Source organism: Corapipo altera, unplaced genomic scaffold (assembly GCF_003945725.1).
Source record: "Corapipo altera isolate COAL_440 unplaced genomic scaffold, ASM394572v1 56, whole genome shotgun sequence".
Taxonomy (NCBI): Eukaryota; Metazoa; Chordata; class Aves; order Passeriformes; family Pipridae; genus Corapipo; species Corapipo altera.
This window is the reverse complement of record NW_020884896.1, coordinates 11,388,395-11,406,815: the sequence shown is the minus strand read 5'-3', so window position 1 is coordinate 11,406,815 and position 18,421 is coordinate 11,388,395. Positions and strand designations below refer to the sequence as shown.

Genomic DNA, 18,421 nt, shown 5'->3' with positions numbered 1-18,421 from the left:
GATAAAGTCACCCTTGAGCCTCCTTTTCTTAAGACTCAATACCCCCAGCTCCCTAAGCCGCTTCTCATAGGACTTGCTCTTGAGTCCCTTCCTCAGCTCCATTGCCTTCTCGGGACAAACTCCAGTACCTCAATGGCCTTCCTGAACTGAGGGGCCCAGAGCTGAGGTGTGGCCTCCCCAGTGCCAAGTACAGAGGGATAAGCCTTTTCCTGGTCCTGCTGGCCACACTGTTCCTGATCCTAGCCAGGATGCCATTTTCTTCTTGACCGCCTGGGTACACACTGGCTCAGGTGAGGGGAAGGGGCACCCACCTCTGCTGTCTCTGTGCCCAGACGCTGCCATCAGGCTCCCACAAAGGTCTCTGGGGCTACATGTGCCCCTCAGAATCATGAGAGTGGGGAGACCGCCACTTCCACCTGCCTGCCAACATGGTACAGATGCGGAACGGCCCTGGCATGGGTGGCGAAAGGCCCAGATTGCTGTCTGCTGGAACATTTTGGGTCTGTCACTGTCCACAGGGACGGTGAGATCCTCAAGGATATGATGACATGCCCAGCTGTCCACAAAGCAGCACAAGGGTGATAAGCTCAGAAAGTCAGTGACAAGTGGTGGAGTCACCACCAAATGAGTGGATGTGGCGCTTTGCCATATGGTTTAGTGGGCATGGTGGTGCGAGGTCAAACGTTGGACCTGAGGATCTTGGAGGTCTTTTCCAACCGTAATGATTCAATCTTGTTGCTGCTGGGTGAAAGGCAGGTGGAGTGGGTGGCATGGTCCTGTCTGACTGTGGTTAGCCTGGGGCTTGCAGAGAACCACAGCTAAGAGGGCTTGTGGCAATGAGCACATTACCCATTTCACTGGATTTTTTTTGTTTATTTTGTTTGTTTGTTTATTTGTTTTCCAGAGAGAAAGAGACAAAGATGGGTTTATTTCACCTCCAAACCAGATACTTCAAAGAAAGTGATCATCCCTGCCATTTTTCAGTGCCATGCAAATAGTTTTGCAATATATCCAGATTGTTATTAATGTTTATATATATTTGAATATGTAATACTTAGCTATTTATTTTATTTATATTATTATTTTTGTATAAGTACAGTTCAAGTGTTACTTTCAGCCTGCTTGTATGGTTTTTATTTAAAATTCTTATTGCTTTCTTTAAAAAGTTAAAGATGAGTTGTGGTTTTTAATGCAAATTTTGTCAGCACAACCACAGTAGTGGTACAACTTTCCTCCCATCAATGTGATGCCATTTACCATGTTAATGAGCACCTTCCCATTTTCTCACCATAGATACCGTTTTGGAGCCTGCATCATTTCAGAAGAAAATATGGATATAAGGATATAAGCACACGTACTTGATTAGGGTGTCTAAGAGAACATGGTAATTTAAGATGCTCTTTGCAATCTGTTTGTTTCTGAAAAAAATGTCTTTTGAATGTGCCCGGGCCTTCCCATTTCTGAGCAGCAGAATGAATAAAGAAACAGTAAGATATCATGAAGATATAAAAAGAGACAGTTTTATAACTCTGAGAGTATTCCTAAGCGTGCTTAACAATTTATGAAATCATAAGTCACAGAATTACAGATGGTGAGGTAAAGCTTTTCTAAGAGTGCCTTATGTATATAAATTCATTATTATTTAAACAGAACATTTCATAGCTGTTGAAATTAAGATTTTGATTGTAAGAGTGACTTCTTATTAGGACTTCTCAATGTGAAATGCCTTCCAGTAGAGGGAACAAAGAAAATACCACAGTTAAATGATTATTCCTAAGCTTATTAAACAAATTGAGTCTCTGCACATAAGCCTGCATTTATTTACCAATAGGTTGAGATTGAATGTGTAGCTATACATGCAGAATCCAGCCTGTAGTGCTTATATCTGTTGCAAATTATAGATATACTTTTTGAATGTTTTTTTAAAGTAGTCTCTTCGTTTCTCAAGTATATGTATGTATTTCTCACTGCTGGGAATATTGGATAAATATTCACAGACCAGTAATAATGCAAATCACTGGAAACTAAGGGAAAAATTATTTCACCAGTGTCAGTGCAGAAGAACTTAGCTAAGGTTACATTTTGTTTGGATACTTCTTGTTCTCACTGGAGATTATTTAATTGGAGATGACGCAGTTATGGACGAGCTACCAGTGTCATATCACATGCAATAGTACATCTTCACCTGCTCATGCTTTATAATGTTTCCACTGAAATAAACACTAGTATTACTCCCTATTTCAGTACCCTTGAGAGCAGAGTTCTGATGGTTTGAGGGTGCTGGGGTTTTTTTTGGCAAGGTAGTTCTTTTTTGGGGGCAATACATGCAGTGAGTTAGTGTTTTGCTTGAATGTGAAAAGACACTGTGAAAGTGAGGCTATTCTAATTGATAGAGCTTTTGGGAACTTTTCTCCTTCTTACAAATTAATGAAATTGTCTAGATTAAATCAATTTAGATGGAGTGAGAGAGTGAGATAATTGGCTAGCCTTTCTATCTGAAAATTTCTCTGCTATTTGGATTGATGGCATCAAGCCAGCATCTAATGGATGCATTTGTCTACATTACAGAAGAACTTCCTGCAGTCTGGACTTTCACTTCAGAGAGGCTGAAAATTTGGAAGGTGCATTTTTGTATCCTAGGATGAAAACTTGCAAGTAGAGCTGTGCCCAGTATCTGTTGATATTCTGGATTTTATTGTGTTTATAATAATCAGATTGACATCTATGTTTTCAGTGACTACTTGGATGAAATAAAGAATGAAGTTTTAGTGGCTCAGCACGATCTCTGCTTTTTAGGAGGGCTAAAGGGATTGTTAACTTCATCTTCATACCTATCTGATTCTGGACTTTATTACAGAAAGCAAGCATGTTGTGCATTACATACTGAAGAGCAAGCAGTGGAACTCAAGTCATTTTCTGCCATGAATTTCTGGTTGCTGTGCTCTCATCTGTGTGCATCAGCTTCCTCCTTGCTGATTTGCTGGCAGCACCATGTAATCAGCTCATGCAGTATTTCATAAATCCCATTTTCAGGCATTTCCTGGCCTGTGTATCCTGCTCCACATCTGCTACTTCTGTGCAGATATTCATTTGTCTTCTGATAGATTACAAACTTCTTAGTGATTAATCTTTTGTCTTATTGCTTACCTGTCACATCTGCAAGTGTCTTCTGACACCAACATTCATTGATACTGTGGAAGACTCAACACTGGGCAAATATTGCCTGCCCAGTAGCTATTGCTTATGTTTGTGCTTCAGTTACACTGTCTGTACCCTGATTTATCTTATATAATGGCTTGTAAAGGAGACCACGAGGAGGTCAGAAGTACATGTTATCAGTGAAATGAGACATTTATTTTCCCAACACATCATGTTTTCCTGAAATGTTTCTATTCCACTGGAAGCATTATAATCCAGGTTTTCCTCCATAGGTAAATATATGAATGTTCTGCAACAGGGTATCTGCAAATGCTAGCATATAATAGATTACTGAAATCAAATAAAATACACTCGAATGTGACCAGTTAGAGCTTAGCCAATTTCACTGAAGTGTGCAGGTTAGCAGGAGCACAAGTTTACTTGTTCTTGTGGTAGTGGAAGCTGAAGCAAAGAGATTAAAGATAGACTACTGAGTTTATGCTGTATTGCAACACTAATGACTGCAAAAGTCTATGTTATAAATAGACGTAAAACTGGATGTTGCCCTGAAATACTGGAAACAAAATAATTGACTGTCTGTCTGCTATAAATTGGTTCCCTCAATATTTTATCTGAGCATTTGCAGAGAGAGAAGTCTGGCAACCAGAATCTGTTTGTATTTCTGGGGAGAATTCAGGTGCTTAGCCTTGACCCTACTGAGAGATTTCCAAGTAATGTTCAGATAAGCTCTGACTGCATTGTTTGTTTTCTAATGCATAATAAGATTTCATTGTTACTTACATCTTTAGATTAAGGGCTATAATCTGTTGATCTCTAAAATGTCATCAGATAATCTGTTTAATCATAAGCAAAAGCTTATCTTGATAGTCTGTATGAGTTACGCAAATTAATTCAGGCACACTAGTACCATGCAAGTATAGAAGCTTTCAGCAGAATTCTCTTTCTCATTAATCCACAATTAAAAGTAAGATTTTGTTAGAGTTTCAATTCACATATCTCTGTCCTGAGGCATAATTGAAATCTCTTATGGAGTCTGACGTGAAATTTTAGCATTGTGAAATGTCTTAATTTTGAAGCAAGTGTCTAAAATATTTATGTTGCAAGGCACTCGATAGTGGCTTCATGATTAATTTTAAATTATTGATAGCACAGTTATCTAGAAGGGCCCAAATACTAGAGTCACAACGCTCTCCAGCGTTCACTACCCGTAAAGGTGAGTGACAAAATTCCAGCGATGTTCTCCAATCTGTTGTTTATCGGGAAGGCGGCCACTGAATCTCGAGAGTTCCAGCTCTCACCAGCAGAGAGCGCAGCTGACCTGGCTTAACCTCCGGGACACAAAGCAGCAGGATTTAGACAGATTCCCTCATAGAATGTTTTTAGGGAAAAAAATAACCCTGTGTATCCTGTGTAGAATGAACTAGTATGTCAACTAGTAATATTGCCTCTGGGCTTAACTGCTGTGTAGTACTTGGGTTGTAAGAGCTTTGGTTGCTACTCATGACAGCCTATCATTAGCAGTTCACTTGTCCTGCTTGGTTCTCAAATTATGTTATTTGAAGCTACAGGACTGGTTTGAGTTTATAAAGACATTGACGTACCCCTGTGGCTGTCACATGCCACATGATATTTGCATCTTTGCATCATCTTTGCAACAACTAAACCCCAAAGAATTTAGGAAGAGTCTTGTATTCAGAGACTGGCCCTTCTTGACAACTAATTGAATTCTCATGTGATTTCCACATGAGAATTCAATGAGAGGTGAGAGTGACCATGTACATCTCCATTGCATTATTTTACCTGCAGGTGAGGGTAGAGGGAGCCACCTCTACCTCTCTGCTTTCTCATAGAATTTCATGTTCAGAAGCTATACTCTGAGCCAAACTGCATTTCCAGAAAAATTATGTACAGCTTGATCCTTTGTAATTTTTTCTGAGTCATCAGCCCTGTAGGAGCAAGTGTCTGTACTTGGATAAAGCCTTTAAGGAACTGAGCTGGAGGCACTACTGATTGAGCAAAGAAAATGAAGTCTGCAGTAGACCCAGTGTCATGCAGGAATATTTCTGTTGCTCATCCCTGTTCTTTTGCCTCAGGCTGATTTGGACTAGTTTGACACTAAGTCCTCATGTTGTGCAATGCTGAAGTAAGCAGACCTGTGTTTGTAATATGCCTAATATAATGGAACCTGTTCCTGATTAGATCTTGGAGTAGTGCTGTAATATGCTGTACTTGATTCCTGCCTGGCAGCTCATGTGCCCAGCAAAGTATTTCCAGAGATTTAATTTCTCTGGTTACCCCCAGTGTCTGAGTCTCCCAGGAATTCCCAGGTGCTGTATATTGAGCTGTGATTAGTACCCAGAGTGTCTGACTGTTGCATCAGGCACTGCAGTCTGCAGCAGTCTGCATTTCCTGCTTCCTCTTCGGCAGCAGAGACCCAGTTGTGATACTGGCATTGCATGTACAGCATAAGTCAAAATTCTGTGTTCAGATGTAGAAATCTTGGACTGACAATCGGTCTCCATGAGCTGTTGCAAAACAACTCTTCCCAGAGCCCGATCCCGGCCCGCAGAGGGCAGCCCGACCCTGTGTTTTACTCCAGCGATGTGCTCAACTTGGGAATTCAGTCATCTCCTGGCATCTCTATCAGCATGACTTGCTGGGGAATAAACAACTGAATGTTGTGAAGAATTAACATCAGCCCTAAGCTCAAACAGATTCAAAAGTGGACTTAAAAAAAAAATTGCATGGCTAAATTAAACCACCTGGTACTATTTTTTTAAAATCATATCAAAAGAAAAATATTACATAAGAAAGCTCAGTTTTGAATATCTTGCACGTACAACAGATAAATGTATTGGTTAAAAGGCAAGAGAGAGGAAATACCCAGAATTTGTGTACCTGCATGTACTGGGCAAGACTAATAGAAGGAAAGTGCTTTTCTCTTTTTCCAAATCTCTTCAGGAATCTTTCAGGATTCAAGTTATTGTTACCAGTTACTGTTACTGTTACAGTCATAAGATTACTCCTTTGGCTGGTTGGCCCATGTTCTTTCCCAAGTGTGTCCTAAGTCCTTGTGAAACAGCCATCACAATTTCCAGGAGATTTTGTGTAAGAGATTGTGTTTACATGCAGACATGTACCTGAGCTATAAAAGTGATCAGTGGCAGATGGGGTGCCAGGGCCTGGTATCTTGACTTATTATGAAAAGGAATAAGGCATACGGCTCCTGAAAAAGAGCCAGTACTTTGTGTCTCTCAAATCAAATTGCATCTACCAGCTAATTAAGGAATGATCTTGAAATGCTCTGAAGGGAAGCCTGTCCAGTTCTGTACTTCTCAGCCAGAGGGCCCTGCAACACAGTATTCAGAATAGAAAATATGTATAAAGAAAATAGCATTGAGAAATTAAGACAGCCTCAGCAATGTGTGAATTCCAGGAGTACAGGGAGAAACATAAGTATCTCTTATGATCAGATACCAAATTACACACTGATGAACTTTCACAACTATTTAGATAATTAGTTTTTTTGACCTCAGACTTGTAACCCCCACACAAGCCTGGCTGTTCACAGCAGAATGTAGTTTATACTCAGAGTTTGGCTCATTGTAATTACAACTGCAGGTGAATTTTTGCTTCTCATTCTTAAAACTTTTCCCATGTGCAGGAGTGCTGAGAGATTTTGGCTCTAGTTTATTCAGAATATTCTTTGCTATTCTTGCAGTGCTGTTCATTAAGATCTTTGCTAAGGTGAACTTTGACCAAGCTAGCGCCTGCCACATTTTACGTGGTGTAAAAGTTACTCTATGTAAAAACACTTGCACATTTAATTGATTTTGCCACAGCAAATTCTTTAGGGTAAACAGTAAAGTAGGGCACACAGTGAATTAATGCCCTTACTCGATGCAGATCTAAAAACTATAATGTATAATTACCAACAAAGGCAGTTTATGGGATTGTCTCTAAATCTTCTGAGGCAACCACTGATGCAGTTACTCCATTGTAGAAGGTTGGTCAGGCAGGACCTGCCCTTGGTGAAGCCCTGCTGCCTGTCTCCAATCACCTCCCTGTTCTCCATGTGCCTTACCATAGCTTCTAGTACGATCTGTTCCATGGTCTTCCCGGGCACAGAGGTGAGGCTGATGGGTCGGTAGTTCCCAGAGTCCTACTTTCCACCCTTTTTAAAAATAGGAGTGATGTTTTCCTTTTTCCAGTCACCAGGGACTTCACTTGACTTTTCAAATATCATGGAGAATGGCTTGGGAACTGCATCAGGCAATTCCCTCAGGATTCTGGGATGCATCTCGTCAAAGTCCCATAGACTTCTATTCACAGCTCTTACTTGCAGTACATGTTTCATGTGTGAACCTGTGAGAACCTGATTCAAAACCTGATTAAGTTTCTGACTCGGAACTCTTTTTTGGATCTTTCTGATAAGGATACACACATAGAGGTGATGCTGAACTTCTTCAGCAGTAAACTACCCAATGATGATCTTTCCAGACTTGACTCTCAGAAATGAATTGTCATTTTGGCCTTTCTGTCCTAAGTTCCCACAGGCACAGTAGTCATTTTGATGGAAAAGCAATCTAGAGTAGATATAAATAGGCTTATCTACGGGCTTTTCCTTAGTTTTCCAGGATTGCCAATATTTCTTGGTTATATAAAACCTATATCATTTATGTGATGTCATGATCTACATAATCTGTGTAAAAGTTTTTGGGTTATTCAAGTCCAGTAGTCTGTACTGACTTGAGATAACAGAGGTTCAATATTATAATTTTTGCCATTAAAGTGCATATATCACAGACAATATGAAGAGCTGAATAACATGCAGAGGATTAAGACAACTGGAAAAAGAAGAAACAAGGAATATGACTTCAGGATTTGTCTTACTTGGGAATTTTCTATCTTTTTGATTTTGTTTCCTCTTTTTCTTATGATGGTTAAGTCTCTTTATATATGTATGTGGGATATTTGGGGAAAAAAACTTCAGTGAAGATTTCTATTAATATTTGGTGTGAGTAATTTGAGGCTCAGTTCTCCTTTGAAATATATAAATGGGAACATTTCTCAAAAGAGATTAGTGGGAACTGCCCTGGAAACTCATTGCAATCAGTGAAAGGCCATGTATTTATGTGAATATGCTGCCCATTACTGAATAATTGCAGATTCCAGTAAGAGTCTTACATTGAAAGTAAGAGAGCTGTCTTGCTTTCTTGTCATTCATGTCACAGAGAGCGATTTATTCTGGGCTTATTAAAATTCTGATTAAATTATCAGGCTTAGTAATGCTGTAGATTTTGTTTCTTTCTAGTATGACTGCTACAGGTCTGATTTCCCTTAGAAATGAGCCAGTGGAGTTATAGTGAAGCATGTTGCAAAAATTTGTAGAAAATTCCTCTGGTTTCCATCATTCTTCAGCATTCCAATATCAGTTCAGCAAAATAAGTTAAACAGATAATTCAGGCCAATCCTGGCCATCCTTGCCATTTGCCTTGCCTACAGAAGTCGTTTAATGAAGCCTACTTCTGTAAGAATTTGTCTTTTGTTCCGAAAAACCCCTTCACTTTTCTCACAATGTCTTACAAGAGGAAACACCCTCCATTGTGCAAAGGTGGGTATATTCTGACTGATGAGTTATCTGCATCAGACAAAGATGTAATATTGACTTTTACCTGCTTTTTTGTCCGTGCTAAGTCATCCTCCACTGATTTTCAGGGGAAAAACCCACATTTACATACAACTGATTAGATCTTAATTATTTTTAAAAGTACTATCCTACTTTAAATGTGACAAACTGGTTCAAAAGTGATGAAAGGAAAACTTTCTTTTATATATTCACACAATGGCTAAGGGACAGCAAGGTATGCTGTACAGAGAATACAGTCCACTATTTAGGATACTTTTCTTTGAAGATGCAGGTTCTATTCTTTGCTCTGACATAGATTTTCTCTGTGACCTTGGACAATATACTTAGCTCCTCAAGGGCATTTAGAAATCTGAGAATACCGACAGGGGATTTGAAAACACCTATTGCTTGGTTCCCAGATCTTCGTTCATGAAGCCTAGCCATGATTGCTTGGTAAAATATATTAATATTTGGACATCTCTAAAAAACTGTGAGGTGCCTGTTTGGATCTCTTAAAGCCTGAATACCTTTAAAAAATGTTGATCATAATGGATCTTTTCACATTGTGAGTTAGAAGCCTTGGCTGTCTGCACAGTCAATAGGAGAATGCAGGAGGTAGGATCCTACTTCCCAGATGACTAATTCAGAAGCCTCAGGCCTGAAATAAAACAATGTCAATCACTGCTCCCTAATGGACTTCTAGAGTAGTCAGGAAATGGTTCAGTCAAACAGCTCAACAGCTTGCTGCTGCCAAAAAGGACCATTTCTGTTCCCTCTAATGGTTCCCGCTCACCCTTCCTGGCTGTGCGGTTCTGCACTTGCCTTCTGTCATGTCCTAGGGTTTGTCTGAGCCTTTGGCTCAGAGAGTGAATGTAGTGAATTTGGATACAGAAAGTGAGCAACTCTTTGCTAATTAATGAGCTAAAGTAGTTCTGTGAGGATCAGACCAGTGCTGCCATGAGGGAATCAGGAGCACAGCAGTTGGAGTAAGAAGAGAGGGAGTGCATAGGAGAGTGTGTGAGCAAGCCTTCTCTGACTCAACATCTCCTATCTATCTGAGGTATTCATCTGTAAAATAGTAATAATAGTTTCTCATTTCTTGTCTGTACCTTCTTTTTCTACCCTCTTCAGCTTCCTTCCACATTCCCTAGATATTTGCAGGATCTCAGACAGCAACTACAGGAGCTGATTGAGCTGCCCACATGCAGATTGCCTGATCGGTACTTGTGGCTAATGAAGATGTGGCCTCCAGAACTGGTAACTATTCCCACTGCAGCTTTTCTCCTTCATTTTAATTTCTCTTTGTAAGTGCTAATTGCTACAAAACTTGTAGGGATGTAGAACTCGTTCTGAATTATACCTTTTAGTCAACTTGAATAGAAATTCCCTACATCCAAACCTGAAAATTCTTGGGAGGGGACTTGATGGAGGGGACAGATGGGAAAATAAAACTCTATCAGCCTCAATTCCTCCAGAAATCCAGCTAAAAAGCTCTTTTTAATAAATGAGTGCTGTATCTTACCCATTTTAGAATTCTCTGACCAAAATGTCTGTTGAACTTCTCTGCCATAGAGAGTTTACACAATGAATGGACTAAACTCTTTGTGTTCCACAGAAACCCAAGTTACAAATGCTTTTCCCTTCCTGCTTCCTAGCACTATAAAGAAAGGAAGTTCTTCATTAAAAAGCTAATTTCTGCATGTTCCTGAACCTTCTTTTTAAAGCCATCTATTAAGTACCACACAGGAGAACCTGTGTGCTAGTCAGAAACTCACCGAAGGAAGTACATAGGAAATGACTCAATTGAAAATACAAAATCCTGTCACACTACATTGATTGAGGAAAACCTTGGCTCTTTTGGACCAGAAGGAAAATTTGAGTTGTTTGCAAGTGGAAAACTTCACTGATTCCAGAAAAGAAGACTGGGAAAGGAACTGTTTTTCAAGTGGATGTCAGTTCACCAACTAAGGATAATGCCATAGGAGTTTGGGAGGAGAAGAACAACTTCAGATTTATTTTATTCCTGCTGCAGGATTTAGAAACATTTGTAAGGGGCAAGAAAACAATTAAATAAGGAATATGATTGAAGTGTTGGGGGGACACTGGGGTAATCCATGGCAAATAGAGCTGGATATAACTAAAAGTCTTTGCCATGTGTGAGCATGAGCACAAATTCAGACAAAGAGATGTGCCGATTCACTTTCTGTGCATGTATCACCGAATAAGAAGGTATGTGAGTGCTGTCCATCCTACTGCTGCTTCCACACTTGCTTACACATATGCACTCCCTACTCGGTGTGATAGGGAAGGTGATCAGTGTAGCAGCAGTGCCAGAGGGTTGATCTGAGAGAGCTGATACACTGGCTGGGCTGCACCTGCAAACAGCAGTGGGAACATGTGGCACATCTGTTACTAGCACCCATTCCTGCTCTGTGGACACACTGATGTAATCTTCACCACTTCTCTTAGATATGAAGATTTGGTAATTGTTGGGTTTTTTTGATGGAGAAATTGTGTAGGCTTCTTTGCTAGAATGAAGATGTACAGTGTATGGTAGAGCGAAGTGGAGGAGTGTGATTCAGTCTCTCCTGTCATTTAGTTTGCATGTTGGCTTCTCACTGAACATCACAGACTGTGCTTTCTGTTTCTTACTTCATAGTTGCCCATTCTGAAATTGATAAAAGTCTGCTGTAGTGTTTTAATTGCACTATTCTGATGTGGTCTTCTAACCTGTCATTCTTGATAAACTAGATCGTTGCTTTCCTTAACTCTTGTCAGCATCTAATAATCTGGTGGCGTAGGGGTTTTCTTTTTAGTGTGGCTTGGGAGTATTTGGCTTTATTAGGCTGGAGGCTGGGCCACCATGGGGAGGGGTGTCCACCAGATACTGATCTTGTTCTTCTGGTGCGTTGCAGTCAGTCGCTTGCTGCTTTTATTAAGGTGCCAGGAGGAAGCTGGGTGCTCTTTCCTGTGTGGTAACGCCAAGACTGCTTTGCTAGACAAGATTGCAAGAAATTCTACGTTTATATACAATTTGCATACAGATATGCAGGTGTATCTTTGCTGTTCGGTGGGTGAACTTCAAGTTGTGTCACAGATTTCGGCGCCAGGTCCCGAACGCGCACAGCTGCTTTCGCAAGGCGCTGTGGCTCTGGGAGCAGACCCGCCCATCCAGCGCTCCGAGGAGCTGGAGATCCGCCTCGCTGCTTTCCCCGGCGTCCGTGGCTTTTGCCGCCGGTGCGACTGTCCCCGTGTGCGGCACCGCGCCCCGCACACCGTCCGTGCGGTGACATCGCCGCACCCGAGCGCCGCCGGGGCCGCTCCCCGCGCAGGCACCGCGTCCAGGAGCGGCTGCGGCCGCGGTGTCTCCGCCGGCGCTGCCCCGCCCCGCAGCCGCCCCGCTCCGCGCCGGCACCGGCACAGGCACACGCACACCCGCACACACACACCCGCACACACAGGCGCGCTCCCACCCCGCGGGGACGCCTCGGCGCCGCCCCGCACCGCGGCGGGCAGGGCAGGGAAGGACAGGGCAGGGACGGAGCGGACCCGCCCGCCCCGGCCCGGCCCAGCATCGGCCGCCGCCCCCCGCATCGGCCCCGCGGCGCGGAGGGCGCAGGGCGGTGCGGGCCGAGCGTTGTCGTCGCCGCCGCCGCAGCAGCAGCAGCAGGAGCAGCTCCGCGGCTGCCGAGCCTGAGCCATGTCTGCCAGAGGTGGGTCTCCGCCGCGCCGGGGCAGCGCCGCGTCCCTGCGGGCGGCCGGAGCCACGCTGACCTTGGTGCCCGGCCGCGCTGCGGTGCCCGCACCCCGAGGGTGCGCCGGCGATTTCGGGGCAGGGGGAGGCCAGGGGATGTGCCCCCGCCGACCGTCGCCTGCCCGGTGCTGTTTTGCAGCTGGGCCATGCAGGGGGCTCCGGCGCGGGCAGCAGCGGGGCTGAGCGCCGCAGAGCATCCTCCGGGGCCGGGCACCCGCCGCACCTGCCTGGCCAGGCGGGGGATCCCACTCAGCCTTTCCCAGTGCCCGGTGGGAGTACGGGAAGGTGCGGCGGCTCCGTGCGCGTTAAACGAAGGTGGGAGCGTATACATGCATGCAGAGAAAGGAACATGGTGCTGAAGGTGGGCGTAGGGTCAGACCTCGGCCGTAGTTGCTGCTCAGGGAATGGAAATGGATTGGTACTGGGGGTCTGATGAACACGGTGAGGCATGTGGCTTGTCCTGTCATTGGTAACGCAAGTGCTCCTGGTAGGGTGTGGTGGTAAATCCAATCGTCAGATGTACCTCTGATGGACATTTGCATCTGGCTTGAAATTAACGTTTTGGGTTTTACTTCAGATTTGCATTTGGTTTAATAATGGACTAAACTTGAATAGCCTTTGTCCTTTGCATGCGTTCACATGTAGGCTCTGGCTCTGTGTTTGCTCATTCTGGGCTGGAAATGAACAGATCAGCCTCACTGACTGCAGATCCCATCTTGTCCCAAAGTTCTGCTTCCAGTATGAGAAACTGATGCAGGTGTGGTGGAAAGATTGATGCTTTAAGTTTTTTTATTATAGTTAGTACAAATTAAAGGACTGGAAACATAAAGTTAAGCATTTTCTGAATATTGTCATAACAAAGCAGAAATACTTGCAAGCATCTCCTGAAGAGAGAAAATTATCTTCACAATAATGACAAGTGAAAACACTCCCTGGTTATCTCTGAATTGAAAAAATATTTTACAAAAATTACATATTACATATTAACAAAACCCTGAATGTAAGGAGGCATCTTATTTATGCATCCCTTGACTTTTCTGCATCTTTGTGTGTTAAATACTGCTCTGCATGGACCAGCTCTTTCACCTGCTTGGATTCCTGTTGACATCCAAAGGAGCTGCGTGCACATAGAAGACATCCTGTGACTGCTAAAAGGTTGTCGGCATTTTGTGGTTATATGACCATGTTCCTAAAGCATCACACCCATTTTAGATATAAATAATAAATGGTGTTAGAGCAGCATAATTCTTCATGGAACAGTAGATTTCTTGCTTTAGGAAGAAATGGACTGTATTGGTCTCCAAAGAATCCATTTCTGCAAGAACATTAAGTATATGAGTATCAGTGCTGTGCTAAAGCTGCATTAGTACCTGTGGGGAAAACCCAGCAAAGCTTTATGACATGGATTAGATTTGTTGTCATCAGAAGGGTACCTGGATTTGAGACAGCAACATAAAAACTTTGCAATTTCAGCTTTGCAGATGGCTCTCTAAGACTGAACTGTACAGAATGGGAAACCAGGGGAAATTTCCACTGACCATATTCCCCTTTCCTCCCCCCACTGTCCCTCTTTGCTGTTCATCTGCACAACACATGATGTTTGATGCCTGCTTGATTCTGCTGGAGAGCTGCCTGGAGAAGAAGAGTGAATTCTTTCTCAGTCTCTCCTGTGCCATCTAGTTTTTTCAGAGTAATTAATTGGAGAGAGAGAGACAGCCTATAGGACTTTAGGGATGTAGTGAATAAGATTCACGAAAGAGATTAAGATTTTAATTTCTATTGATACCTCATTTTAAATTTTAACAAATTGATTTAGTTTGAAAATATGTGAGTTTGTGGAGGTGGATAGATTTATTCAGTGCTGACCAATTTTTGTGTAAAACACTATAGACAATTGTTACTATAAATAGTTTGAAACACTACTGCTATTAAAATATTACATATGAACTTATTTTTATACACTTAAGTGGTATGATGAGTCTTAATGAGTTACTCATGAGAATGTAGCTCAAGTAAGAAGTGAGTCTTTAAGGGATTAGGGCTTTGTTCAACTGCCAGATAGAAGCCCTTTGCTTCATGAAGGCAGATTACCTCATGCATATGCGGTCTCATTAAAAACACTGTATCATTATGGTCTGCAAGCTCAGCAAATATTGATTGTTAATATTTTATGTGGTGTTAGCTGCCCAAAAGGTGATTATTATTCTGAATGCATCAGACACTTTGAAACTGTCTGCTTGTTGATTATATACCAAGCATAGCTAGAATAGCAAAAGAGTTAAACATTCACCTGGGCCATTTTTCTTACTGAACTGCAGAAGATACTCAAGGGACAGTAAAAGAATCACAGTATTATTGGTGTTCAATCTGTGCAGCTCACTATTCATCTCTTTTGCTCCAGGAGGCAGCATGTGCCTGAACTGAGTGAACTGACTGCAACAGATGACAGAAAAAACTCCTGAAATCCAGCAGTACCCTTTTGGACTGTTCCTTTTAACTCTCCTGCTCTAGTTCCCTGGTGTTATTTGACCAAAACTGCTCATATAGTCACTGACATTATGACAGATTATAAGTCAATACATAAAGTATAACTAATAACACAAATTCATGTAATTTTACCTTAAATGAAACTCTGAATAAATGTTTTATGCTCCCCTACTTGTTCAATGGAAACAATGGTAGCTAACTTTTTCAGAGGGCCTGCTGTGAGGACTAATGGCTCACCTGTGCCTTAAGATGAGTTTTCTGAAATTTTCCCTTTTTTTCCTTCCACTCTTCACAGACTAGGTTGTTGCAGTACTTCACACCTGTCCCTCAGCTCTTACTGTTATGTAAATGTAAGGTCTCTAACATCCTTCTGCCACTTTCTTTATAGTATGGCTCAAGCAGATTTGTTGACCAAATGCCAGATGAAGCAGCATAGATGAGTATTCTCAGCAGCTTGAACAAATAATCATTTTAGAAATATGGAGACTGAACTGGGAGCTGAAACAAACTTTGAAAAATGACTTTTCCTTATCAAGTTGGAGTCCTTCCCAGGGCACTCTCACATCCTGCTCTGCAGCCTGTTGGGATCAGTGGAGATCTGCTGTTGATTTCAGTCAGGCTTTTCACTTTTGCAGTTTGCAAAAGACTTCGTATTCTACTTTCAGCTGTAGTTAAGTAGTTGCTATTAGGACTCATACATGAGTGAATTTGGGTGTTGGAGTAAGCCTTATAGATTGTTGCTTACCTAAGGGCTTGTTTGCAAAGAGCCGTAAATTCCCTGGATGAAAGACATTTTTCTAAAGCCAAGGATAACTGTGACCTACTTGTGCATGTTATCTCACACTGCTTAAAAACTGTCAAAACGACTTGTTATCGTGAAGGTCTAAGTTAATGGAAAATGGCTATTTTTAACTATTATAATCTTCAGTTAGGCTAGAGCAAGCAGGCACAAATAGGAGTGTTTAATGTGGTCAAATACAAAGATCTTTGCTAATTTTTTTTCTTAAATGTTAAAAAAAAGTATTGTGAGCTGTATTTAGTCCAGTAGGCAACTACTTCAGGAAAATGAAGGCATGTGAAATAGGAGGTTTATCAACAGTGGTGTGTTCTTTTTCATAACAAAAATCACTGGCAGAAGCCAGTGTTAAAGAAATATTATTGCTGTCTAATACTTACAGGTTGTACTCTGCCACTCTGATGCTGCACATGTGGTTATTGTAAAGAAGGTAGTTGCATTTTTTAGCCTACTCAATAGTCAAAGTAGTAGAGTTGTTTAGCTTAAGAATTTATTTTATACTACAATCCTTGTTTTTCCCTATTTGATTTTTTAACAAATGTAGATCAAATGCTTCTTATTTCAGCCAAATAAACCACCATAACTGCTGTGTGAGGGAGGTTTTGTCCTCACTTTACAGGTGAAACAAGAACTGGGATGACATTTTTTTTCTTTTTCCCTGAGTCTGAGGGCCAGGTCAGAACAGGGGAATTTCTGCCTTCTGGACCTCTTCTCAGGCTCCTCATTTGTTCTTACACAAGTTGATAATAGATTTCTAGCAGCAGATGATAAATTTCAGCTCATTATGTTTTGCTCTAGTAACAGTTCTTTCTTCATGCTCATTGATTGGTTGATCTGTCTCACAAATGTGAACTTCTGTGTTAAGAAATCACAGATTTTTCAATGAGAAATTTACATATTAAATCTTGAGTTCCTACTATTAATAACCTTTACTTTTCCAAATTTTCTCATCCTCCTCAGACAGCTGTAGACATGGCTGCTGTTACCATGATTTTTGATTGAGGTCTGGGCTAACTGGTTTAAAAACTTGCTGCTGGGAGCTTCTGTTCAACAGTTTATTATGGTCTGTGATTTTCACAGTAATGTGGCTCATATCTAAAGGAACCAGCCACTTAAGAGGTGACAATATTGTCTGCTGTATCCTTTCTGAAATCTGGTGCTGTGTTTTTCTGTTTATTGCCAGAGGTATTTCTTTTAGGCATGTAATAATTTCCCTAATTTGTGATATGACTGGTTTGTGGCTATCACTTAATGCTGTCAGGCTGAGTGACCTGGAGAGTGGGGCAGTGTGAGCTGCCTGCACATCTCCTTAATTTTAGAAGTGAAGAATTTTGGCATGTTTAGAGTAGTTAATTATTGTAGCTTCAGTGCTTCCAGTCCTTGGTACATTTTCCTTGGTACAACGCTCCACAGCCCAAAAGAATGCGTTCTTGGCAGGGTTTGCTGCTCTGCAGCACTACCTGAGGCAGGGCTGTGTGAGCAGTCATGCCGACACAGCTGTTTCCCACTCAGAATACCTATGCAGTGCAGGCTTTGGAACTGGCTCTGATGCTTTTTCTCTTCTCAGCTTTTGCCCTGAATTTCTTTTGTGCTGATTTCATACTGTTATTTAATCCTGTCTGTACTTTCTCTTCAGTTCTTCCAAATATATGTAAGGACTTATGTTTTTTTTCAGTAGGTACTCATTTTAGGGCTTGAACCTTGATTTAATGGCTTAAGTAGCTCAGAATTAGTACCTGGATCATCACTGCAAGCAGTACTTGTCTGTACATGAGAGTCAGTAGCTGCACCCGAACCTTTAGGCCTAGTAGAGCTTTTGTTTCATTCAGGAAAAAGAATATTTTACAGAGGTACCTGAGTTAAACAGCAGTATCTCGTTTAAGCTCATTTTTAAGATTTGGTGCTTTGTCCCATCTTTCCCCCCCGCCCCAGTCCCCTCAACAAAGCTTCGTCTGACTGTTTAGCCTTTGTGATTAATGAAAATTAGTCCCAAATGCATGGAAAAAGTTGCATAGACTAATGGCAACAACAAGAGGAAACTGGGACAATGAGGTAGAGTCTATTTTAGATGCATGGCTTTGAAAGGAATTGCAAAGAAGGAAAATAAGCATCAGCTTATGGAAGGGAAAGCCAGGAAAATTGCTTATAGTGAAGAACACCAGAACCTCATGCATTTCACAGTTTCTGAAAACAATTTTTCGAGGATTTGTTTTTTTCTTTTAATAGGTTTGAATTAAATATTTTAAATTATTTTTAAATCTAATCTGTTAGTAATTGAAGATGAAAACCACACATGGTTAGTTCATGTGACTGGTGTAAGATTTCTTAGTATATCGGTGTTAAGGCAGAAACATGCTGTGGAAAGCAGACTTTCATCTGTAAGTTCTGAGACCAGCAAGCAGCTCTTAATTTTTTTAATCACATGCTGTTTAGGCAACATTGTCTTTATAATTAGGTGTTGTTCTCCATTAAAACTTTAAGAAAACTCCTGGACATTATGCAGTAATAGCAGAGAAAAACTGTGAGACACACTTCTTTTAAAAAATGCTCAGCCCTTATTGTGTCATGTTTTCAGAAAGAACTAAATTTTTAGAAG

The 18,421-nt window shown here is 41.5% G+C and overlaps 1 protein-coding gene and 1 long non-coding RNA gene across 2 annotated transcripts in view; both read left to right on the top strand.

Annotated features, from left to right (window-relative positions):
* Positions 1-1,284: 1,284 nt before the first annotated feature.
* On the top strand, positions 1,285-2,776 carry LOC113949398. Its single transcript, XR_003528441.1, has 2 exons — positions 1,285-1,384; positions 2,569-2,776. It is a non-coding gene; the product is annotated as an uncharacterized LOC113949398 (long non-coding RNA).
* A 9,612-nt stretch (positions 2,777-12,388) lies between these two features.
* The window catches only part of ABLIM1 (actin binding LIM protein 1), a 199,220-nt gene continuing 193,187 nt past the window's right edge, over positions 12,389-18,421 (top strand). Inside the window, exon 1 of the mRNA XM_027648231.1 lies at positions 12,389-12,501. Coding sequence (XP_027504032.1) covers positions 12,489-12,501 — 13 coding nt within the window. The 5' untranslated portion in view covers positions 12,389-12,488. The remainder of the gene's footprint in view (positions 12,502-18,421) is intronic.